Source organism: Rhea pennata, chromosome 1, assembly GCF_028389875.1.
Source record: "Rhea pennata isolate bPtePen1 chromosome 1, bPtePen1.pri, whole genome shotgun sequence".
NCBI classification, from domain to species: domain Eukaryota; kingdom Metazoa; phylum Chordata; class Aves; order Rheiformes; family Rheidae; genus Rhea; species Rhea pennata.
The window spans coordinates 68,521,027-68,546,834 of NC_084663.1; the positions used below are offsets into that span (position 1 = coordinate 68,521,027).

General features: G+C 42.7%; 1 protein-coding gene across 1 annotated transcript; it reads left to right on the forward strand.

Annotated features, from left to right (window-relative positions):
* The first annotated feature begins 1,029 nt into the window (after positions 1 to 1,029).
* IL17RA (interleukin 17 receptor A) lies at positions 1,030 to 24,188 on the forward strand. The gene is made up of 13 exons (XM_062590621.1): positions 1,030 to 1,176; positions 8,895 to 8,919; positions 11,832 to 11,978; positions 13,223 to 13,347; positions 14,425 to 14,551; positions 16,479 to 16,526; positions 16,618 to 16,775; positions 17,990 to 18,067; positions 18,510 to 18,585; positions 18,669 to 18,683; positions 19,488 to 19,589; positions 20,639 to 20,680; positions 21,326 to 24,188. The coding sequence occupies exons 1-13, from the start codon at positions 1,030 to 1,032 to the stop codon at positions 22,840 to 22,842; spliced, it is 2,607 nt and encodes an 868-aa protein (XP_062446605.1). The 3' UTR covers positions 22,843 to 24,188.
* Positions 24,189 to 25,808: the final 1,620 nt, after the last annotated feature.

Below are 25,808 nucleotides of genomic sequence, written 5' to 3' on the forward strand. Positions count from 1 at the left end.
GGCATTCACTACTATTAACTAGTGGTGTCACAAAACAGTAAAATCCAGAAGATGATTCAAACCTGTGGTTTTCCCTGGCATAAGGGGTTGGAATGACAGTATGATTACCAGAAGCCTCTTCATTGCCAGACTCGGACTGGCCTTCATTAGACATTTTTCACTGTGAAAACATAAGAAACTGCCGTGCTCTCAGCTGTCAGCAGAAGTCCAGCAAACACTTCAGCTTTGCTGAGATGTTTGCTGAGCTGGAGTCGCGGCTGAGCTGCCCTGGGCCGGGCTATGGTTCTGTGTGAAGCCAATACGGAGGCTACGGTTTGGATGCAAAACCAGGTGAAAGTCAGTCAAGGATTTGTCTGAGGTTTAAGGCGTGAAAGTCAAAGTGGAAACTCATGAGGCAGTTGAAATCCTGTGAGCATCAGAAACAAATGACAGGTTTGCGCAGACTCCCATGAATTAAACCCATTTGGAATATCCCCACAACAGAGAAATAAAAATTGCTGTAGGCAAATGCGATACCCTCTTATTGGGCATTCACAGCCCTCTATCAGTGGTCATTATTAACGCTCACAATATTTATCTGAAGCTAGAGGCATCCGCCAGGCGAAGATGAGCAGGAAGAGCCCTGACATGGCTCTCGTTTCCTTGCGAAATCAAGGACGCATCCCCGGACGAAACAAGCTTCGGCTTCCCAGCCCCACAGCTTTGCTCGAGAAACTTTCTCTGGCGACACCGCACCCGCAGACACCGCGAGCACCCCACGGCCCGCAGCCAAACCCGGCCTAGCCGGGGCGCCCACCCACCCCGCGGCGCCCAGGCCACGCCCCTGCTCCGTGGCCACGCCCCCAGGCCCTAGACCCCGCCCCTTGTTCCCTGGCCCCGCCCCGGACCCCGCCCCCTAATCAGTGGCCCCGCCCCCGATGCTCCGGGCCCCGCCCCGCGCTGCCGGCCCCTCCTCAGGTGAGGGCGGCACCGCCCCGCGCCCAGGTCGGAGCCCGGAAGCCCCGAGACGCTGGCGGCGGCGGCGGGGCAATGGCCGCGGCCACGGCCAGGGCGGGCGCGGGGCTGCCGCCGCCGCCGCTGCGGCTTCTGCTTCTTCTCGTCCTCCCCGTCCCGCCCGCGGCCACCGCGCTGCGGCTGCTGCTTGGCGCCGCGCCGCCCTTCACCTGCTCCCAGCCGGTAAGCGCGGCGGCGGCGGCGGCGGCGGCCGGGGGCACGAGGGCGGCCGCCCGCCCGCCCGGCGGTGGCACCCGGACGGGACCGGGGCGGGGGCGGCGGGGACGGGGCTGCGCGGGGACGGCGGCGCCAACGGCCGCCAACGGCCGCCAACGGCCGCCAACGGCCGCCAACGGCCGCCAACGGCCGCCAACGGCCGCCAACGGCCGCCAACGGCCGCCAACGGCCGCCAACGGCCGCCAACGGCCGCCAACGGCCGCCAACGGCCGCCAACGGCCGCCAACGGCCGCCAACGGCCGCCAACGGCCGCCAACGGCCGCCAACGGCCGCCAACGGCCGCCAACGGCCGCCAACGGCCGCCGGCAGCGCCGCGGGGGGCGCGAGCCGGGGCGGCGGCGCTTTGCTGTCCGGGGGTTTGTCGGTGCCGCTCGCCGGGCGGGGGGGAAGGGCCGCTCCTGGGGCGGCCGGGCCGGGCGGGGAGGGGGCGGCGGGAGTCGTCCCGGTGCCCCCGAAGGAGCCTGTCCCTGCCCGGGCTGGGGCGAGCGCTGCTCCCGGGCCCGGCGGCGTCGCCAGCGCTGCCCGCTGTGGTCCTGCTCCTGGCCGCGTCCTGCCCTGCTGCTCCGCTAAGAACCACTCCTGCTTTTCCTTTTCTTTCCTTTTCTCTTTTCTCTTTTCTCTCTTTTTTTTTTTTTTTTTTTTTTGTTGTTGTTGTTTTTTTGTTTTTCTCTCTTTTTTTTTCCTCTTTCTCTGCAATTCGGAGCTGTGGTGGTTGCGGTCTCTGTGCAGCAAAGCAGCTGTTCATAACGAAGCAGTTGTGTTAACTTTCACGTTAAAACCGAAACTGTAAATGCCCCAGCGTCGGCGCGGTCATGTGATCCCTGCCGGGAAGCGCCCGTCGGTACCGGCCGTGAGGGGCCGCGCTGGGATTTGCTCAAACTGTCTGGAGTAACTGGGCAGGATGTGAGTCTTTGCTAATAGCTGGGGTTGCCTAATGCTACAAATATTTTAACCTCTTCCTTACAGTTAAGGGAATTTTGGGTGGAAACCTGCTGAAGGAGTAGTTAAATTATCTGTGTTTCTCAAATTTTGTAAAGGCTGATTTTTTTTTTTATTATTGCTTTTCCTCCTAGTGCAGCCAGATGGAGAGGATGTAAAATAAGAGATGTGCAAATGTGACATATTTAAGAAGTGAACTAACCAATGTGATTTTTGTTGGCCTGGAGTATGAACTCCTAGTGGGTTTAGGGGGAAAGTGTCTAAGATGCATGTAAAAAATACACAGAAATGGGGGGGGAAGATCTCTCTTTTGTTAATAATAATAATGGTGCATGCATAATTACAGGATAATGGGCAGCTGTCTTCCAAGTTGGAAGGACTTACATGTCATGATGCACTACCAGCAGTCTAGAGAAGGCAGCTCTTCAGATAAAGTTGCTCATATGTCAAGCAAAATGTTTCTTTTGGGATGATAGATTTATAAATGAGCATATAGGTAAATAAATGATTTGCTTCTTGTAGTATGTTGCATCTTCTTTTCAACTTTGTGTTTCTAGCTCTTTTAAAGAAAACTTCCCTCTCTGTATTAAATCAGGATATGTGTGGCCTGCTACAGGAGGAAAATATGACCTTTAAGGGAAAACATAAATCCCAGCTGTTCCACAGCACATCTGCCATTTCAGAGTGTCTTCTCCTATATATGTCACTCAGTGAAGCCTTTAGCACAATTACCATGGTGTAGTGACCTAAAGAAATACTTTCCTGTCCTGATTAGTTTAAATTTTGGAATTGCTGAATGCTGAGCTGAGGAGCATGTCCTGTGATCCCAGTCCCTTCCTTCTGCCCTTGCAAGAGACTCAGCTGTCTCCTAGACTGTGATATTCTTGCTCCTCTATAATCTTTTCCCTACACACTTCCTATTTATTGTATATTCTGCCTCCTGTCCTAATAATTGGCCATGAGTTAATCCATGTTTCCCCAGCCTCTCCTGTGCTGACTTTGCTTGGGGTGTTTAAAAATACTCCAAGAAGACAGTCAATTTCTGCAATTTCAGTATAGCCTGGACATATAGGAATTACAAAATGCAAAACCTTAGGAAAAGGGAAAGCGGAGACCACAGCATTGCTTAGGCACCTGATACAGCTGCGTGTGTCCAAACTCCTAGTTGCACAAAGTTTGAGAATAATGCATTATGCAAGGACCCCGAGTCCTTGGATGCTCGGGCTTTGACTGGCCCTGTCTTCCTGGTTGCACTTTTTAGGGAAAGCAAACACAGTTTCTCAGTGAGAGTATTGCCAGCATATCACCCTGTGTGTGCTTGTAGACCAGTGAATTTGGAAGCCTGCTACTTTGGTTGCTTTCGATAAGCCGTTTTCTAAAGTGCAAAACAACTTATGAAAAATCAGTTGGCCTAAACAAACCTGTACCAACCTCTTCAAAAGCAGTTGAGAAGCTGTTGACGTGTATAGGAAAACGACCATCAACCGAAATTATGACAGTTGAAAACAGCTTCCCCTTTTCTGCCAGTTGCACTGTTTTCAGAGGGCGATTCAGTAATCCTGCCAACTGGTGATTGCAGTGTGGTTTGACAGGGCAGCTGTTGTTGAGTTAGGCTGATGAGACACTTCCTTTTCATAAGCCACCACACTCATTTCTGTTACTGAACTTTAGAGGAGGTCAAGGCAAGTTACAGTGGCTTTTCAGCAAAACTCTCTTGTGGCCAAGACAGTTTTGGAGAAGGGGCAGAGAAGGAAGAGCGTAATATTGGAATACACCTGCAATAATTAAAAAATAAATAAAACTCCTGTGAACAGGAGCTCATCTTACTGAAATGACAACAAATATACTTAATGGAGCCTACTCGCCACCATTTGATCAAATCTACTCTGTTCTAAGGCTGAGCAGTTAACACAGTTGCAAATCTAGTTCTTTCTAGTAACTGTTGAATATGTCATCTGTGGGGAGGTGGCGTTCTGCCCTTACAGTGTGCGTGGGGAAAAACATCCCACAGATACCCATCTGGTTGTTCACAGTGAAGTGTTTAATCATCATGTTCAGTCATTGGGCTGTAACTGTTTTACGACACAGCATACTTTGTGTCCTGGAGGAATACAGTATTTATAACCCCACTATCTGTATACTGTTGGATAGGTGTATATAGTTGATGGACATGCACTTAAAATCTCTGGAGAGGAAGTTCATGCAATTCCATTTGTGAAGATGAGTGGTGGTACACCTGAGAGACTCTTTCTGTGTCTTCTCTACAAAGATTTTTAACTCACCTTTACTGTTAACCAGCTAAATTACAAATATCACAACAATTTTGTGGAAGATGGTTGTTTCTTCCTGGTGTTAAACATCTTTCAGTAGTTATTCTTGTAAAATACAAATGTCCTGGCAGTCTCTGCTTCTGTGAAGCGAGGAATCAGGAAAAGGAAATAACAGTAAGTTTGAAGTCGGTCAAGCTTTGGGAAGTGTCTAGAATAGCTCATAGATGACAGGTAAATTTTGGGGGGTAAGTGCCCTTCCCTTTCAGCAGCAGCCATTTTTTAAAGGCAAGTTGGATAACTTCACAGCTCAGTGCAGTTTCTTGCCGATTACCACAGCATCCTGCTGGGAAATCTTGGCCTTCTATTAATTTAATGCTTGGATTGTTGTGACATAGTGCTCTTGATCAGTTCAATTTTTCAGATTCATGTGGTTCATGTTGTATGTGATCTTTTCTTCTTTGTTGCCAAAAGCAAGAATAAAGCTTGGGGTAGCACACTTTAATGTAGCCAGCTAGAGGTAAACAAATGCCGCTTGCACAACAGATGAAGAGTAGGAAAAAACATGTGAATGTAGCCCCCTGAAAACCTTGAGTGGGGCTGGGGAATACAGCTGTGGCCTACTGGAATAGTGACCTACTGGAATAAGTACAGTTATGAAATCTAGTGCTTGAAGAGAACTCTTGAATGTTGAATTTTGGTTAGTCCACAGCCCTTGTCAACAAACTGATGGCGCCTGGTCCAGCTGTAGCCCTTTTAATGAATGCCAGATAAGGGGCAGACTCATCCCTGCTGGGAACATCCTTGCAAACGTTTCACCTGGTACAGCAGACCTGGGCAAAGAGCAAATCTGTTTGCCTGCTCTGCTGGATCAGTCTTCCTATCTGTAACAAAACAAAAAAAAACGGAAATTGCAACGCTTCTTTGGTTAACCGTGTCTTATCTGCTAATAAACAGAAACACTAACATTCAGATGAAAGCAGATATTGCTGCTGTTTAGGCAAATAAAGCATTATAATTTATACAAGGACTTTATCATGGTGCAATTTACAATAATTGCTGATAACTGAAACAGCACAAGGTCAAAATGACATGATATTAAGTGGTAGATTTTAAATGAAGTTTTTAAACTAGGGGAAAAATATATGATTAGTAGCCCATTGGTTTTGTTGCCTGTTAATGCAAGAAGCATTGTCAGGTTAAATGCTTTGCCAAAAAAAAAAAAAAAAAAAAAAAAAAAAAAAAAGTCTGATTAAGCATTTGAAGTGTTAGGAGTCAATTCTTTTCATAGCTTAATCTGCTTTTCCATACTGGTAGTTACATTTTTTTTAATCTCTTTCAGTGAATACAGCTTAGCTAGTTTGGTTTTAGTATAATTAGCATTCAGTTGTTGCATTCTAGTTTTTTTTTCCATTGTCAAAAGATTTAAGTTGCAGATGCTACATATGAATGTTCAGTGAAAAAAAAAATTTTTGAGGCACAGAATTGTCATATTTCCTTTATTTCTAAAGCATTTTTCCTTAAGATTGATGCAGTCAAATACTCTCTGGAGGGTTTGCCTGCCTGTTTGTCTGCAGTAATTTAAATTGGTACAATGTAATTGTGAGAGTGTAATTCACAGACTAAATTAGTATTTGATACTCAAATTGATTAATTCTTTTAGTTGTGACTGTGTTGACCTTTTGAGTGCATGGAAAATAATGAAGAGTACCTCTTGCATATTTTTACTAGTTGTTTTCTTAACTAGTTGAATCTTGAATATTTTTACTAGTATTTTTCTACTCTCCTCTGCCTTATGCAGAACAGCTTTTGGTGGCATTTGTCCTGAGACTTCCATCTAGTAAATCACTAGATGTTTCCAGAGTTGTTAGTGCTGCAGCCCAGGAATGAGGCAGGCAGTCCACCGGCAAAGCGGAGCTAGGGAAGGAGCAGACTGGGGGGGGGGGTCTGCACTGGAGCTGTTAATACTTGTGGTCCAGGAGGAAGGGAACAGAATGGGGTAGCAGCAAAGAAAGGTTAAATATGCTGCTGCTTATTCCCCTTCCCCCTTCATTTATAAGGGGGGAAGTTTCAGTAGTGAAAAGCAACTGGAATATTTGTGCCGACTGTGGGATGTTGCTTCAATCCGAATTTAACATTCTTAAATGATTTCACTTAAATTTCTAATTGGAAAAATAGAGGCCCTTTGCTAGGTAGCTGGTAGGAAAATAGTTATTCATCAAGGTTTAGTTTTCAGGTGAGGTGTTGTATAGATTTGTATATATTCAAAAAGTCAGAGTGGCTGATTAGGCAGATTCATTTCTTTGCTGTAATTGAGCAGTCTTTCCTGAATTATTAAAAAAAAAAAAAAAAAAAAAAAAAAAAAAAAAAAAGGTGATCAATATTATGCAGTTGATGTTGCACTGAATCTTTTTAACGTAACGATAGCTTAGATACTTTTGTATTACTGGTTATCAGTATGGGGATGTCTTTACCTCTAAAGGACACCTGAAACTGGATTTATACTTGTCCGCTTGACTGCTGTAACAAAGGCCTGGAAGAAATTTTCAGTTTTTCATTTTTTTTCTATAAACATGAGGAGCTAAATATGAAATCTGTCTGCTTTAGGTGAAAGTTTGTAGGAATGCAGATGCATTAATTGAAATATAGTCATTAATTTCTCAAGCTTTTTTTGGGGGGGGATATTCTAATCAGTGAAAATCAACTCACATTTAAAATAACCAATTGCTTATAGTAGTTTGTATGATACCTGAATTCACCTGTTGCTTATCTTCTGCATTTCCTTCAAATACTGCAAAGTTTATTAATTGCTCTGATAGTTTGCCTTCACTAGGACTTGTCTTAAGCTGGGATGCAGCCCTGTGTGTGTTACAAGGAGACAAAAGGCAGCATGGCCATCGGAGAACAGTGTCCCCCAGTCTCCCCAGACGTGGTGGCTTGTTCACGGCCTCTCTCGTATAAGCAGCTCTGTGGCAAACCTGAATGGGGAAAGACCTGATTCACAGCTGACTTCCTCTTCTTCACCTTGGGTTGGTTTTAGCCTGGATCAAGATGCCCATGTAGCCACCTAAATACTTGTGCCAGCCCAAGGGAGGGTGCAAAGCTGGGATGTAAATGAAGGGAAGTGTAGGGTTGTTTCGCTGGCAGTGGAACTGTCTAATGCAGTTTAATGGCTATGAAATTTCAGCCTTCCTTCTTGGGCTGGAATATATTTTTCACTACGGAGAAGGTACTGAAAGCTGGCTTTATCAAGTGCCATCCCTATGAAAATCCCAGTGAACACAACCAGAGATAGCTTTTACTTCAGCCTCAAGTCCCTCATATACCTCGAGCTGGCTGTAACAGGTTACAAGGGTCAAAAACACCGCTGCCTTGTGTCTGTAGGAATTATGTTGTGGCAACAGCATGCCACCCTCCTAGGAAAAGAGCAGGAGGGAACCTAGCCTTTATCTTTGTTTGATAAGTCAGTGAGAATTTCACACTTTATCATCACTAGGATTTGCTCCACACTAACCGGGTAAGTTTACAGGCTGCTTTTCTCTAGTGACCGTGGTGTCTTCCAGAATAAACAAAACATACATGGGAGAAACCAGACAGAGCCCATATAACCTCTGCTTGCTGCTTTATATTCAGGGCATCCTTAACTTCAATAGGAAAGAGTCTAATTCTGATTTTCTTCTGTCATGGATCAACTCTGAAGTGTATTTGTATCTTTCGAAAATAAAAACACTGCATCCTCCATACAGGCCTGGTGTTTACGAAAGGGTTTATCTTATTTCTTTTCCCTGATTCTTAAATTACTTCAGGGAAAAGCTTCAGCCTTTCTGTTGAGGGAAAGGAGCATTTGTTGCTCCTGTGTGCGTTACTCGTCGTTTGTCCAAGGTAAGTTTTTTGAACATTTCTGCACTGTGTTTTTTGATTCCAAACGCGAGACGTGGGAAATGCTCCTCATTAGGCAACGCGTAATCCGGTGCCGCAGCAGCAAAGGGAGCTGCAGGCAGCTCCTGCTTCCGGCAGGCTGGGCTCAGACCCCACGAGCGTCACTGCCCTGATCAGTGCTGGGCAGCAGTGACTGAAGGCAGTGGTGTTTAAAATCGTACTCGTCTTCTCCAGACAGAGTATTTCATGTCACATTGGGTTTGGTTTTAACAGTCTTGGAAGGTTTTGACTGTCGTCATTTTGCATTTTTGCCTCTTTTCAATTTCATTCTATTATTGCTGCTACTACTGTCACTTAAGTGTGCGTTTCAGGTGCACAGAGGTTTCATACCCGGTGTCATTTGTTTTTCTGCTTAAACTTTGTGGTTTTTCTAATGATTAATTCTTCTGGCCCATCTGTGTTGCTGTTCACTGAACCGTTTGGTATCTGTCCCTCTCCTGCCACCAAGTAGAAGCAAACCAATGTCAAACCAGTTTTTTATTTTGTGAGTAACATTCTTGTTTCTTTTTCTCCTCACAGGATTTAAAATGCTTCGTAAGAAATAGTAAGTAATTTTTCTTCTTTGTGATTTTTTCCTCAGACTTTGGGTTTTTTTTTTTTAACTGTCTTTGTGCAGCAAAGACAATTTTCTACTAAAATCAGAGAAATGTAAAGTGAAGCATTGCTATTGCACCTGGCCTTAGGGGTTTTCCTATTTGATCCGTAATCGGATATAGCCAAAAGAGGAATGTGAAGTTAAGTCTGTCTTTCAGGATAGAGTTCATGACAGGAGGGGAGGGTGAAACACAACCCAAATTGTTTGTCTTCTATTGCAGTCAATTTTGAGAGATGGGCAAGTTTGTCTATAAACATTTGTTTTGTTACAGGCTTGCCATCTATAATAGTAATTCTTGATGGAAAGATTAATGTATAAACTAGAATAAAAAAAAAGAAAGGAGCAGGAAGGAGGTGGTGGTATTACTGAGGGCAATGAATATAAGTTATCCAGGATAAATACAATGAGTTGGGAAAGGAAACTAAAGTTATCATAAGCCTTACTGAACACAGATGTCATTGGATAAACTGGGTGTAAGGAGTCAAATCTTAGCCACGGCACAGATCTGCTACACTTAAGTAGAATTATCAGCAATATTTAAAAAAAAAAAAAAAAAGGTTAGGCAGATTGTTCATTTGGTATATGGGAGACATCTGACTAGATCTGCTTCTATGCCCACCCTGTATGATGCAGATCCAAGTATTTACGCAGCCATGCTTGGCAAGCCAGACCAGGGAGCTGACTGTGCTGGAAAAAAACAGATTTTAAACTTTTTTGGCAAGAGGGAGGCAGCAGGAGAGGTGGGGTTTGCATTGGCAGCTAGCCATCAGGATGCAGCTTGACAGCACAGCTAAGCCCTGCTGCAGCTCCGCTGTTACTTAATGCACTGCCTTGTTTGAGTTTGTTTGGCTTAAATTCCGCCTTTTGGGTCTAACTTTGGTTTTCCCCTCTCAGGGAAAGACTTGCTAGTGCCTGGTACACTCTGCCCTGGAATGTGCTATTTTTCTAGGCTCCTCTAGGTTCTTGTAAAATGAGCATCTGAGAATGGTCTAACTTTTTCCTAAGCCAAAAAATAGGCTGATGTCAGAAGGGATGGTGCCAATTTTCCGCTGCTCCCGTCACTGACCCAGCAGCAAGGCCTGGAAGCACGCTCTGCGAGGGGAGCTAATCCAGCCCGTAGCGGCAAACTACTGCTGGGTCCCTGCTCCGTCCGTGCTGGCGGCTGGCTGGGCCTGGCCCCCGCTCCCCTCCAGGCAGCGCCAGCGGCTGTGGCCGGCAGGCCGAGCAGCTTCACTGAGCTCTGACCAAGTAGCCTACCAAAGAAACGGTGAAACTTTGTTTGCTGGATCCATTTCTGAACAAGGTCATCACGCAGCCCCACAGTTACTCCCTTGCAAGCCGTGAGCAAGTGGAAAATGTAGCCAGGGAAGAGCAACCTTTCATTAGCAGCATGGGTTTTACTGGCTTAAGCTGAAAGTGAAACTACATGTTTGGCTTTTATTTGGGAGAGGGAAGTGTCAAACTAAAAATTCCTTCTTTGCTTTTCATTTCAATGTTCCAGCATTTTAATGTGGACACAGCAAAAAGCTGAAGCGGAAGCCATCTCTCCAAAGCCTATATTCTACCTGCCATTTTACCTGTTCTGTTTTTATTATTTTTACATACACAGTGATCATGCTAGCCTGATTGTGTGGTTCATAGATTGTGTGACAAGGACCTCATGTTCAGTAGTTTTTCTACTAGGTTTTCAGAAGTACTATTGCTCAGTTTATAAATTCTCACTAGGTATATGTAGCCTACACAACTTGTACTTGTATGTACATTATAGTATGTCAAAAAGTTTTGTCTGAGTGAGTCCAGGATACGAAGTGATTCACATTTAATATGATTTTTTGATATATACTTTTAAAAATGCATAGCCTCAGGCCCATGCCCACCCATCCCCACCTGCCCAGAGCTGTTAAAAACACTCAAACTAATGATTTCCCACTGGCAACTTACTTGACCTTGAGATTTGTCAGTTCTTCCTACATTTGTGCTTCATTGATACTCAGTGGAACTGTTTTTAATATGTTCTGATGGTAAGTCAAATGTCTTCCATAAGTCTTAAGTAGGTTATGTCTGGCCGTAACGCCTGTCGTCTTTTTTTTTCTCTCTCTCCTCTGATGAAATTACAGGACCTGTTTTTCTAACACTGTGGTGACTGGCATTAATTATTTTTCTATCCAGAGGGCTTATTAGTTTAGGAAAGGTTTAAAAGAGCTGTAAGCTGAAGTGAGACATATATTCAGATTAGAACTAAGGCACTTTTTAAACAGAAAGTAATTAACTGTTGGAACAACTTGCTTAACTACTGTTTGATAGACCCTTTTATCATTGGAAGGCTTGAAATTTAGTCTTCTAGCACATGTCTGGTTCCACATGAAGGAGTGGACTTGCTGCAGGAGATGTTGAGTAAACTTACTTGACTTGTTTAACCAGGTTGATTGTAATAATAATCCATTTCATGGATTTTAAGGAAAAGAGGAAATATGTATTACTGGAAGGCACAAGTTCATGGTATTACAGACTATTTTGAGTACTTGCGTTTCCCAGTTCATGTTTGAGTCTGTGCATGCTGAAAGCTGCCTTTGTTAACTGTGAAGCAGTCTTAAACTGTCACCAAATTTTGCCTTCTGAGTACCCCAGGGACAAAGCAAAGACCATAATTTCAATTAAGCTGCTCTTATGTTATCCCATAAAAGGCAGACTACACATTTAATAAATTGCTGCACATGACAGGAGAGATGGAAGCAAGATAAACTTAGGACTAGTGGTAATTTGTTGTCAGAACCAAAAACACTATTGAAATCCAAGTTTGGTGTCAAGGGAAGAATCTCCTTTGCCCTGCTCCTAAATAGCAGCTTTCCTTTGCTGGACAGGTACCTGCATGGAGATAAGTTGGCTGCGGGTTTCAGCGTGGACGCCTTCTGCTCCCAGTAGTCTTCATGTTTCTTCTGACGTTTTCCGTCAGATGGATGGAAAATTGCTCCCTGTGCTTCGGATAGAATGGAAAGTGGCCACTGATGGTAAGTGATGGTGGTTTAACGTGAAAATGGAGTGGAGGAATTAGATGGGATCTAGTAAGTATTGAGAGGAAAATTAGTACTCAAAGTCTGATCTACTTATGGAAGCAGAGTTTAGAGATTTGGGAGTTTTGGCTATGTCATTTTGTTTTGGGTTTGTTTTTCATTTTGGGGGATGGTTTCTTGCAGCCTGAGTCAGGGTTCTGAGTTTGCTGAGCCTTCAACAGAGTTTAAAATGCTTCCGTTAGTATGGAGAGATATATAAAATGTGGGAAAAAATGGATAAAAAGGGAATGAAACAGTGGAACGTGCCTTTGCTGCAGTAGTGAGGGAAGGAAGGAGGTTCCCACTGCAAGCAGTACTCTCTCAAGAGCTGTTCAGTCAGAGTAGTGACTGTGGCTGTTTTATACAGGGGAGCTTCGTCTGTGAACAAAGCAAATGGGAATTAATTTGAGAGCGCAAATAGTTGCATATGTGCTGTTATCCTTAACCTAGTGCAAGTTCTTCCCATTTAGGATATTGCAGTCCTTGTAACTTAGGTTTCCTATGTGCACCTGTGTCTTGATGAAGAAATAGTTGTCTCATTGCTGGAAGTTTAGCATGTACCAGTAAGTCAACGAGGTACTTAAATGCCAGTAAATTTTTTTCATTCTCCAAATGCCTCTTTTTCCGTTCATTTATGGTGTTCCCTTTGCATACCCTTGTTCAGTTTTGCACTGATCTGAAGCAGAATGAAATACATTCACCTTCTGGTTCTGTAGGATCAGTGTCTGAGGGCTGGTCTCTACAGTGTTGTTATCTCAGTGTAGCTGTGTTAATGTAGAAGCAGGTGTGGTTCAGATAACGTAGTTATCTGGTAGTCATGGTTATAAATGTGCTCGCTGGGATTGTTTATGCCAAAATAAAAGCATATTTGTTCTGGTGCCAGAATTGCATAAAGCAGCCCTGAGAGTCAGGGCTGAACACAACACTCACAAGCTATGAACTGCCAGGGCACCTGGAAGAGTGAGGTTATCTTTCCCTCTGCTCCTGCGTTTGTACGGAGGGAGCGCTTGATGCGCAGGACAAGCTGCAGTCTGACTGCTTCATGGCTAGATGTGTTTGTGTCGGCGTCCTCAGGACTTCAAAGCAGTGAGGCTGTGACAAGACTAGGCTCTGTGGTAGGCTCAGTGGGGGGTTGCAGCCTGTACGCGTGGAGCTGGCAGGAAAAGAAAAACTTCACAACTTCTCCATCCCTGTGCCTGCAGCTAGCATCCAGTATCTCGAGGGGGCAGAGCTGTCTGTGACGCAGGTGAGCAACAATCAGCAGGTCTGCGCCAAGTTTGATTTGCAGAACAACCTGACGTTTCAGGTCCGTCCGGATGGAGGCCGGGTGAGTGCCAAGGGCTCTGAACCACCTTTTCTAGTCCATGGGTTTGTTTCCGCTTCCTCTGTCACATAGCGAGTCTAGTGATGAAAAGCACCAACTGGTTAGTCGGAAGAGCTGATGTAGCAAGGCAGATGCTGCACTTGAGGCCTGGTGTAATTTCCAGTTTATTTGGTGCTTTTGTGTGACTGTGTGCAAGCTCCTTACCTATTTTGGTTTCTCTTTCACTTTTATTGTCCTTCAGGTAATAAATACCTTCTGATATTTTATATGCTAGTTCAGTGCCTAGCATGTGTCATTGTAGTAGATGTTCTTAAGATGAACAGTTATAGCAGTTTTTGCTTTCTACCTGACAGCTGTGGCACTGTCTTTAACTCAGTCTTTCCTTGTGCTTCCAATTTTCTCTTGCATTGTCCTGCTGTAGATAGAAGTGTGAACCTCCAGGTTTGTCTTTCCACCATATGCTGACAGATTAGGAGACTCATCAGAAAAATGCTGAGCATCCACAGCTCCCTTTATAACAGTAGGAAGCTGAATTTCATTTCTTTGCTCGATGAATTGGGCCGAAGTTAATTTACCCTCGGGACCCTATGCCTTCCTCAGCATTTTCACAGCATTGCTGACATATGAAAAGCAGTATAGAAAAAAATGGCTGGGTACAGAGCTATACGTGTATAGTTGTAATTTTAAATGCTTAGCACTTATGTGGCACTGCAAGATTCATATATGACTAAAATTTTAGTCTCAACTACATAATCTAATCTCCTTTCAGTTCAGAATGTGATTTACTGGAAGCTGTCCATGCAGTTGTTTGGCGTGAAACTGTTGTTTCGGCTCATAAATCCCAAGGAGTAACTGTACTCCCCTCAGTGCAAACATGAGAATTTGAGACAGGAAAGCAAGACCAGGAGACTGGTATATTTAAGGCATTTGGGTCTCCTTTTTTTTTAACAATTAGGCTTCAAAAAGAAGGCCTTGTAGGATGGAGGAACACAGTGGGACAAAAACATGTCAACTGTTAATTTCAGTGCCTTGATAGCACAACTATCTGATTTTTAAGTCCTTCTGAATGATTTGTTTCAGTGGAACTTCAGTTTTGACCGCTTTGAGGTGGAACCTGGCCAGACTTACCAAGTGACTGTCTACCACCTGCCCAAACTGGGTACAGATGGTGACTACAACTGCAAGTCCATGCCTTACACGATGCCTGGTAAGAGATGCTCCATTTCATTAGGCCTTGAGCTTGTAATTTTGTTTGATAGTTGTGGACTGGATTTCTGTCCAGATCAGGTACATGACCAGGGAGCAAGTTTGGTAATTAGATAACAGTATTGTAAAACTCTTGTCCTTTCTGAATATAGCTGTTTAGAAAAGTCATAATGCTAGTCTTTTTTACAGTGTTGCTGTAGTTTATCCCCAAAGTGCTTGTATCATCTGTGTTAAAAGTTACCATCCTTGTTTCTGGGATCATCTCACTGAAAGATAACACATGAATCTGTGATTGAAGAAGATGTGTGTGAAAGAACAATGCAGTGGAGGCCAGACGCTTTTCTTCTGGGTGAATAGTAGCTTCCTAGATGGAAAATGCTGTTACAAAAATTTTTATATGCTCTCTAGGAAGCTGGACAGAGTATTGGGCTCTGAGGCATTGCTTATTAGGAATTCTGCTGCAGCTCTGATTAAACAGAAAGTCGTAATTAAATTTGAAGACTAATATAGATGCCTCTCTGAGAGGCTGTGTAAAGATAAATTACATTCGCTGAATTTTGTTGCTGAAATGTTCATCAGTGGAGTAGATAAAAAGATATTTCATCTAGTTGCACAGGACTCTAGACTAATCTTTCATGCTCTCTGCAGGCTATCAGTGCTGCTTTTATTTGATCTGAAATCTTTGGAAGTTGCCCCTGTGCTTGTGGATGCTGAAGCACAGACCAAAACTTCCAAATCAAGATGAGTAAAATTTAGCTTCTAATGTCAGATTTTAGGCACCTAAGGATTGGTTTAAGAGGCACAATTAGGCAAATCTTACCGAGAATGTTGACAGTTGTGTGTCTGACCCTGTGTTGTGCATGTAAAAATGTTCCTCTAACTAAAAGAACCTGTTGTGTTTGGGCTTTTTTTTCCTGAATATGCTGAACATCTGCAGTACTCTCCAGCTGTACTGACCCGTTTGTAAATGGCATTCAATATACAGCTTAAACTGGTCCATCATTTTCTTCTTAACTTAGATTTGGGAGTGTAATTCTGTAGTTACAAAATTACAAAGTGTGTGGTTTGTCAGTCTTTGTGCAGCTGGAAAAGGAGAGCTGACACTTGGTTTTTAGCACTGATTATGCAGAGCACATTCTAGCTTTGATCTGCCACTGTTCTTCTGGAACTTAATGAATTGTGTCGAGGTCAGTAGTTGCAGGGAGCTTTGCTGATTAGAGTTTACCTGTGAATTACAGGGGCATAAACTTGACAGAAGGTTGGAAATTTAAGATCAGTAGTATTTTCTTCCATCTATTTCAAGCAATGGGAAGGAGTTGTTTCTTTCCCTTTGTTGTCTCCAGACCCTGGAGGAGAAATATTTTAGGCTGAGACTTGTAAATCCCACGCAGCTAAGCATATAAGTTTAGATTTGACTGTGAAAAAGATCTCAAAAAGCAGGGCCAATCTGGTAAATAAAGCTAAGAAACTTGTAAATGTGGAAGAGCATTTGCAGGATCAAGAAAGAGATTCCAGAGATGCTAGTTTTCCTGGGACAGAGTACTTTGGTGGAATCTATGGCTGTGGCTCTCTGTAGGTCCAGAGATCCATATAAAGTTGTAACTCCCCTCCCTTGAGAATGCACAAGTCTTCAACCAGCAAGGATTAAGCATTAATACTTGACAGTATTAGAAGCATTGTACAGTTTTAGTCTTTTTCTAATTAATTACCCCCATCCTTAAAAACATAGCATCAGTGGAAGGGATAGTTTTCACCTTGGAAATGGCAATGTTATTCTACTGCAGAATTTTGCTACTGCATTGAAATAAAAATCTCTGCTCCTTAAGGAGGGTTCCAGATTAGATGTCTGCTTTCTGATAAAGGGGATATTTCTCTTGAATGGAAGTGCAGTATTTCTGACCTGTTAACTGATGATCTCTTTTCTGCAGACTGTAAGGATTCTCGGATGAAAAGAACTGTTCCATGTATAAATACAGGTAAAAATTGTCTGTTTAAGTTACCAGTCATTGGTGCCCTGTTGAAATATTTCAAGCAGCTGAGAAACTTGAATATCTGCACTTCTTGCAGGCAGTCTGTGGGAGCCCAAGATCCAAGGTAGAAGTCTAGATGATGCGACTCTACTTGTGAGCTTTAACCCATGGACGGAGTCTGCCCGATACCAAATCCATGTGACCAGTTTCCTGAATGAGAAGAAATGTGAAGTGGTCACACATGATTTCACTGAGGTAATTACCTTCCAAATGATTTCTATTTCTTTAATAGTCACAAAACAAACAGATAGCTGATGTTAGGAGAACTAACAAATGTACCTGAACGATGATTTCCAAGGAATTAGTTTCAGATTTTTATTTGGCCTTTGGAAGATAAAAGATCAAAAGGATGTTCTCAAAGGCATGTTTTCTAATGCATTAGAGTAAAAGACTTTGTTCACAAAAATAAACTGACTTATGAGATGGTTATGGGGCAGTCTGTAAACACCTATAAAGACAGAAATTTGACATTGGACAATTTGGGCTTTATTTCCTTTGTTGTGCCAGTGCCTTGGAGATAAAGCTAAGTAAATCGAACAAAATTGAGGTGCAAAGTTTTAACAGTGGGTACAATAAATTGTTGAAGCAGTTTATGAAATGGTGCATTTGTTTTTTTGAAATCAAGATTGAGTGCTTTTGCAAGAAGTGTTCCAGTTAAACTGAGAATCAATTCCTGTAGGTCTTAAGCCTGTGTTACTGAGAAGCTCAAAGTAGAGGCGGACTGTTGTCTTCTGACATAAGAAACTGCCCCTTTCAGGAATCTGAGGAAGGAGGAATACTGAAAATTTAATGCTAGTCCCTATCCTGCCTTGATGGAGGGCAAGTAAACTGGAATTCACCTTGCTTAATCTTTCCGTTCCTTCCACACTTAACATCCTTTGGACGCCACACCCAGCTATGCCTGAAGTTATTACTGATGCAGCATGTACAGCTGTGTACATATATCCCTGGCAGAGGTGACTATACCTCATTTCAGAGTATGCCTCTGCTCATTGTTTTAAGTCAGCTTTTCTTAAACTCAGAGAAACCAGAAACTATTATTTGTTAATTAAAGTGTGAGCATCAAATGTCTTAAGACATTAACGCTGTAAAGAAACTGTAAGTTTAATGTTTTTGAAATTGCACAAAAGACATCCTTAATTACTCATTTACTGCTACTTATGCAACATTAGCCTACTATTTTAACTGCATTCCAATTGCAGTGGCACGAGATACCCCCAGTAATGGTCACTAGGACATTTATCTGTTTCATCCTATGAGCTTCTGATTCCAAACAAAATTAGGAATTTCTGCTTGTTTGTACCACACCAGTAACTCACATTTTCCATGTTCTCCTCTCTACTCCTTTCTTATTGCTTTCACTGTTTTCTCTTTCCTTCTCTTATAATAGTAGTTTCTGATTTCTACAGGATGGACTGCAGCAGCAAGTAAACGTTACAATCAAAATACAGAAGAAAATAAAAGCGTGTTGCAACTACAAAATTCAGGTACAGTCTCATTGTTCCTGTGTCCTTCTTTCACCAACAAAACAGTGAACAACAATCTCTGAATATAACATTTTTGCACAGTTTTCTTCTGAGGTTGGCTAATCCCCAGTTACCCGTATCAGGGAAATAATGGCTATGCCTGAAAGGGTAATTTCTCATGTAAAGGCGCCCTCTATAGACAGTGGCTCTACATTCTAGTATAGGGTAGCCAAGCCTGAATGACACAGGAAAAAGATTTGACAGGTATGCAATCTCAGCCCACTGCCTTATTAATGTACAGTGAATAGTGTGCAAATCACTGATTAATCTTGATTTTGTGAGGGAAATGAGTTCTGTGCCCTGTGCTGAGCTTTAGGGAATGAAGAGGCAGAGGGAAAGCGAAATAGGGAACAGAACTGCTCTTAAGAATCCAGAAAACAAGCTATTCTTATTTTGACTACAGATCCAGCCATTCTTTGTGAACTGTGGCACAGACTGTATGAGACATTCTGCTTCCATCCCGTGTTCACCGACTCCAAGTGAGACACACTCTTCTCTAAATCAGGTTTTTACTGTTTTACAGATGAGAGCTGAAATTTTAATGCAGCTCTGTATTTTGCAGGTACAGATCCATCAGGTAAGCAGTCCTTCCAAAACACTGAAATACCTCCTTGTAGAACTGCTGAGTTCAGAACGTGAGTTGTGGTAGTTATTTCACCATGCTTTTAAAAGGCAAGTATTTGTATACAGTATGAACCTTACGGAATGATGATTTTTGTTTTTAGAGGTACTTGAGTTGCATGAAATTCTTTGAGAAATACTATTTTGACAAGGAGTCTTTATTTAAAACTTTCTGTCACTTTACTCAATGTTCAAAAAATTTGCATAGTAAAAAGAGCTTTGGGAGAGAATAGCTTGCATATATTCATCTTCATGAATGTCAAGATAAATCATGTGCATAATGATTTTTCTTGGCTGCCACACCACCTGTGAAAAGTGAGTTTTATCCAAGATTGTCTCACTCTCACACACATGCACACACCCCTGTGGACTGAAATAATGCTTCATCCTAAATTTCTTTTTTTAAGAAGGTAGATCCTGTGAACAAGCAGGATATGGGATGCATGCTGTTCACAGATGAAGGCTATTGGTCTGTGGTTTCAGTATGTTGTTTCAATGTGTTCCATGTATTGCTCTTTGTGGAGCAAGCCTATAGTGCAGAGCATCATCATGAAAGCAGGACTTTGTTCTCAAATGTGAGTGTGGCATTGCTGGGGAGGGGTGATGGGGGAAATACTGGACTGTCAGCATGCCCTGCCCATAGCTTCGGGCAGAACCATGGTCCTTCTGTTTTGGCTTCGGCTGCTCAAGAAATTTCTATTCCTGGGTGAAACTGTTTAACTGTTGAAAGCCATGTCTGAGTGCTCTTTTTATACCGTAGGTGATATGATTATATGGTTATATTGGTGTATCACTGGGATCTGTGTGTTACTGGTGGGATCAGTCATAGGAGCTGTCATTTGTATGACCAAAAAACGAGCAGGTAAGACTCATACCAGCCAGAAAGAGAAGGCAGAGCACTACAACTAATATTTCCTACTCCTTTATTTTTCTTACTGTTTTCTTCCTTGCCTTTTTGATATTCTGCCACTGATATGTTGCTTATGTAAATGCTTTCTTCTGTTTATGTCGCAAGAGTTGTGTAACATCCTAATATCATCCACCTAGTTCAGTAAAGCCTTGATGGGGTGCACTGGCTAACATTTCTCTGTCGTAGAGCTTCAGAGGACGTTCGTGGGGGGAGGAAAAAGGAACTTCATGGTTTAGCCCTTTGATTCTTACTGAACCAGGTCCCTGCACCTATCTCTTCCATTTATTTTTCTCCTGCTTTGTGTAAGAGCCTTACAGAATAGAAATTTGTGTTTTACAAGACCATAGTCTTTCCCCTGTACCTCAGTGTCTCTGCAGAAATCGCTTCTATACTATTTGGAGTTTAAATAACATTCTTTAGTGAAGACAGAGAAAGAAAAATGGAGCACAGAGATTGACACTGAGCAGTTTGGAAAATTGGGTAATTAAAGACAAATTCAGTCTTTTGTGCTGTAAGCATGAGGCAATTATCACAGGGAGACTGTACAACTTGCTGAAGGTTTTTACCTGAAAGGAGTAATCAAAATCTTTCAAAGGACTTCTCAACATAAAAATTATTTGTAAGATGTACCAGGAGACACATCAGCTGCTTCTTTAGAAAAGCCTCTTAAGAAAAAGCTGTGTTAAAAAATACCTTGCAGCTTCTAAAGAAGAAGTAGGAGAAGGTGTGGGGGCTCTGTACTCATTTTTCAGAGGCCAGCAAGATTTGGGAAAGATGGAAAACAGTTTTGAGTGCAACCCTTCTCTCCAAGGAAGAACAATGTAAAGCATATAATAAAATTGGCTGTGGAAGGGTCTGTATTCATTTAATGTTTTTATTAGGCTTTTCGCTTCCTGTTTTGCCTCTCAATTAGAGATTTTTCAAATCTAATATTTGGAAGAAGTTGTTATTTTAAGGGGATTGTTTTGCTTGCTGGAGTTGACAGCGACTTTCTCTTCCAGGACGCCAGCAAGGGAAAAGCAGCCGCATTGGCTTGCAAACTGGTAAGAGATCTTGCCTTTGTGTTGTCAAGCACTCTCTCAGATGTAATTCATTCTGGAATAGTTTTTCAGGAGGGGTTACCATGGACTCTGCTCCTCTATAAGGTGCTTCTCAAAACCAAAATAGATAGCCTCAATATCGTCTTAGTCAGCCAAAAGGAACTTTTTAATAACTGGTAACATTGGACAGAGAATATACAAGTTGGAATGCCATCCTTTGGCAGATGGGAGATAACTACTTTATAAAGTTTTGTTTGTTTGTTGTTTTGCTTTGTTGGTACAGCTGTGGTTGTACTTGCAAAAGAACCCTGGCTAATCATCTAAGCCGTAGCAGCAGGAGATTGCTGTGAGGGTGAATGCAGCTTACCAGGGAGGATTATAGCTATACTTGAAAGACTATTGAAATCAGTCTCCTTTACTTCTATGCATGGTGAAATTCTGTGAACTATTTAGTTGCTACTGTAAACCACAGCTCCACTGTCTGGACTTCCATATTAAATTCCTACAGCGAGATGTTGTCTGCTTATGTTGCCAAGATAGCTTCAAAACCGGTAATAGCCTTTTGATACTGTCCTACGCTGCTTGCTGCTGGCTTGCACCATTACAATTTCAGAATTGTAGTTGGGATGAATCTTTTTTGTCTTTCAGAGGTGCTATCTCCAGACCTTCCTCTGCCATCCTTGAAGCCTCGAAAGGTTTGGATTGTGTACTCTGCTGATCACCTGCTCTATGTGGATGTGGTGCTGAAGTTTGCAGAGTTTCTGATGACAGTCTGTGGCACTGCTGTGGCCTTAGATCTGCTGGAAGATCATCAGATCTCAGAGCTGGGGGTATTACCCTGGCTTACTCGACAGAAGAAGGAAATGGAAAACCTCTCTTCAAAGATTATTATCTTATGTTCACGTGGCACTCAAGCCAAATGGCAGGCCATGCTTGGGAGTGAGCCTGTGTGTCTCAAGCAAGATCAACAAAAGCCAACTGGAGACCTGTTCACTCCAGCCTTGAATTTGATCCTGCCTGATTTCAAGAAGCCAGCCTGTTTTGGGATGTATATAGTCTGCTATTTTGAGGGGATAAGTAGTGAGAAGGATATACCTGAACTCTTCAACGTCACTTCCAGGTACCAACTAATGGACAAGTTTGAGGATATTTATTTTCGGATTCAGGACCTGGAGAAGTTTGAACCAGGACGTATACATCGATTCCAGGAAATCACAGCTGAAAATTACATCGATACCCCTAGTGGATGGAAGTTGAAAGAGGCAGTGCAAAAGTTCAAGGAGTGGCAGACAGAGCACCCAAATTGGTTTGAGACTGAAAGCATCTGCTTGGAGAATGATGAGGAGGTGCAGTCTCTAAACAGAGACAGTCAGGTGGATTCATTGCTAAGTGAGCAGGGTGGAATTGTGAGACATCAGCTGCACCTACAGGAGCCTGATCCTAATGGTTGTTATGTTGTCAACCTCCACATGCATGAAGGTGAGAGCAGAGGATGCAAACTGCAGCCTCAGCTGAATCTGTCTGGGGATGTGACTTCTCAGATTACGGTCATTCCTATGGACGAGGCTCCTGTAGTTCAGGCAGTAGAGCTAGTCCCTCCCATGGAAGACAAAAGTGTACTTCGTCATCATGTGCTGACTAATGAGGACTGCATGGAAGGAGTCCCTTTTCTGGAGACAAGTTTTCCAGTGAGGAATAACATCATCCTCCATAACAACTGTGAAGTTTCTGCAATAGATAATAATCCTGCAAACCTCTCAGGCAAACTGAAAGACCAGCTGAATGGACTCATGTACACTGTTTATCAGCAGAGTGTCCTGCCTTCAGAACCTTCTTTCTGCCCAGAGGAAGCTGACAAGCAACACCAGTTACACCAGTTAGTCTTAAATGACCAATGCAAAGAGCAAAGACAGTCAATGCAATCAGACCAGGGATACATCTCCAGATGTTCTCCTTTGCCTCCTGATGACCTTGTGGAGGAAGATGAGGAAGAAGAGGAGGAGGAACTAGAGAAACAGATGCTCTTTCATGAGCTCTCTCCAGAGGTCTTGAGTAGTCTAAAGAGCCTCCAGCAGCGCTTGTTTTTTCAGGACATTCAACAGAGCTATGACTGGAGGTATCCATCTGAGGTGATGGACATGGGCCAATCTCTGGAGGACTGTTAGGCTCCATTGGGGACATGCTCTGTTTGAAATAGAGATGGAAATTGGTATCCTGCACAGTGCTGAAACTACACTTCAAACACGGTCCTTGCCGTTGTATTACAAACAATTTATTGGTGGGAGCTTCCTGTCTGCTGTCAGGAGACAGGATTGCCCTCTGGATGACTAATGTCATTGCTTGCAAGCTCTGTATTGGGGGGAGGGAACAAGAATATTAGCCAAAGGTAGTAATTCTATTCCTCTGGGAAACGTATTACATTGGATCTTCACTGGCTGATGGCAGAAAAGTCACTGTGGTTCATCCAGCTGTGCCTTCAGATTTCGCAGCAACTGTCCTTGATCTATTGCACTGGATAGAAGTCAAGGTCAGAAATCAGAATGGATTTAGATAGCATAGCGAACTTTATATTGCCAGTTTAATGTCTTTTAAAAAAATTCTTTTAAATACTGTGTTAAAGACGTGTGTCTTAAACTTCAGCAAGGTTAGGGATGTCCTTGCCTGGATGGATTCTCATTTTTGCCATTCATTCTTTGATACATCTGCGTTTCTGTGGCCATTCAGAAATCAGGTGGAAGACCTGAGTAGTAGCAGGAAAAAACTTCTAAATTAGGAGGCTGCTTTGTCTCCTTAATAGCTCTCCATATCTCATGTAGGAGTTTGGTGCTTCAAACCAGCAGTAGGGGCAAAAGGGAGTTGGGGAAAAAGGTATGCTGAGCAGAAAACGGGATTTGGGTTCATTGTGCAATAAAAAGAAGAACCTGGGTCTGAATAGAGAGTTGCTGAATCAGGGGAGTTTGGCAAATTCTATAACATGTTGCTGTGATGCTGTTTGCTTTTGGACATCTTAGTACCCGGAAGACTTGAAGATGTAGCTAGTGGCACAGTGAAGGAAATGAAAGATTATTGTGGGAGGGAAGGGGGTGGAATGTAGCTTGAACAGATGCTAACTGTTGTGAAATATTTGCTAATAATAAACTGAGGGGTTGGTCTTCCAGGAGCAATGATGGAAACTATGAGTTCCAATGTTTAAAAAATTGGGCTTGACACACTAGAAAGAATAGTTCCCCGTAAGTGATCGCACGTTGCCCCCTGTAGCATTGCCACTCTAGTCAGAGCTGCCATTCACCCTGTTTGTTATCGTGGTTTCTGCAGTCCAGCAAGCTGGGAAGGCAGTTTGTGAGATGTAAACACATCTGTGCCTTTCTCCTGTGTGCTCAGACAAGCTTGTCATCTTGTAAGTAAACTGTCCTGAGCTTACTTGTCCAAAAATGTTAAGAGAATTTTATTTCAGCTTTTTTTAAATGTTGTTATTTCAGAAGATAACCTACTCCATCTGGATTTTTTTTCAGCCAATGATGTATTATGTTATTTTATAAATGTATATGTTTCTAACTTGTTTTTAATTTAAGGAACAAAACACAAGAATACATTAGAATATATTTACTTAAATACTTTTGTGCCGTCTTCTCAATTTATGCCTAACACTTGTGTAAGTATTTTGTGTAGAAATCTGAAACTAAGATAAAACTGAAGCTGAACCAGTTGACAAATGCCATAACCTTCCTGCAAGGAGCTGTGCTCTTGGAGACTGCTGAGGGACATCACATGTGAGAAATACCCATTTCCTCAAAATGGATGTTAAAGAAGTTATATGTTCTGTGCAGAAGCTGGTTAGTGAGGCAGGACTGCTGAGCAGAGCCTGCTTCCCCTAGCAAAACTGACAGAGGGACAGTGCCTGCCCGTATCTGAACTTAGCTGGAGGAGGTACCATTTTTATTTCCTGACTGTACAGGACCAGCTGGACGACAGGAGCTAAGCAAGTGGCAACTGTGAGTTTCTCCAGTGAGTTGTTTGTCTTGGAGTATGCAGATAATTGTCATCTTGATGATCCGGTTTATAAAATTCCTTTTATTTTACAGTAGTTAACACTTAAATCTGTTTTTTCACGTCATGAGCCATTTTCAAGTGGTATGTATTTCTGTAAGCGATTTGAGTAGGAAGTTCAGGAGCATCATCTAAACTTTTTTTTTGCATTAATCATCCCCTTCTCAAGAATTTCCCTTTGTGTTGCAACTTTCAGAATTTACTTTCATTAGAATAAGCTTAAGCTTGGGGAATATCTGGACACTTTAGCAATCCAAAATGAGGAAGGACAGATAACTTTAGTGCATCTGTTGGTCTCTGAATGTAATATTCAGTAGTTCAACAAGACTTGAAGAAAGAAAGGGAGCAAAATCAGTCACAAGTTTCTAATTTTATTTTAGCAATCTTGCTTTTTAAAAAATACAAGTTCTGATTAATGCCACAGGGATGCCAAGTGTCCATTGGCCACAGGCCACCTCTCTAATTTCAGTTTCTCCTCCTGGGAGTTGTCATCTTTTTGTTGGGCTAGCAAACAGTTTCTTAGGAAACAGCAATAAAATGTGAAATAGGTGAATTCTGTTACAAATCTAATAACAGGACTGTTAAGGGGCATATGTCTTAGCATAGCACAAATTGGTTTAGCAAGGTGATATTGACCTGGGCCAGTAATTTAATGTTGGGCAGAATATCTGGTAAGTGTGAAAGGTGCGTTGGGTGTGAGGTATTGCTGGCACTGTAATGGTACCACTGCCATTTCTGCAGAGACCTCTGTCACATGCTGGAAAGGTGTAAAAGGAAGTGAGTTCAGTTACCAAAGAGAAGGGAATTCAAAAGGCGGAGCAGGCTTATAAACAAGGAATTAAAGAGCTCTAAATGTCTCTCCGTAGGAAGTAATTTAAGTGGCCGCAGAGCTGCCCTTCTAGTTGCAAGGGGCTTCCGTACAGTCAGTTGCTGAGAGAGCTTTAAACTCTTACGTAGCGCCTTTACTTACAACCGAGTACCAGAAACCATGGAATCGCTCCATGAACCTTTCTGCGAGGGAATTTTATACAGCAGAAACACTATTTTGAACTGTCATCTGTCCAGGGTAATTTTCAAATTAAAG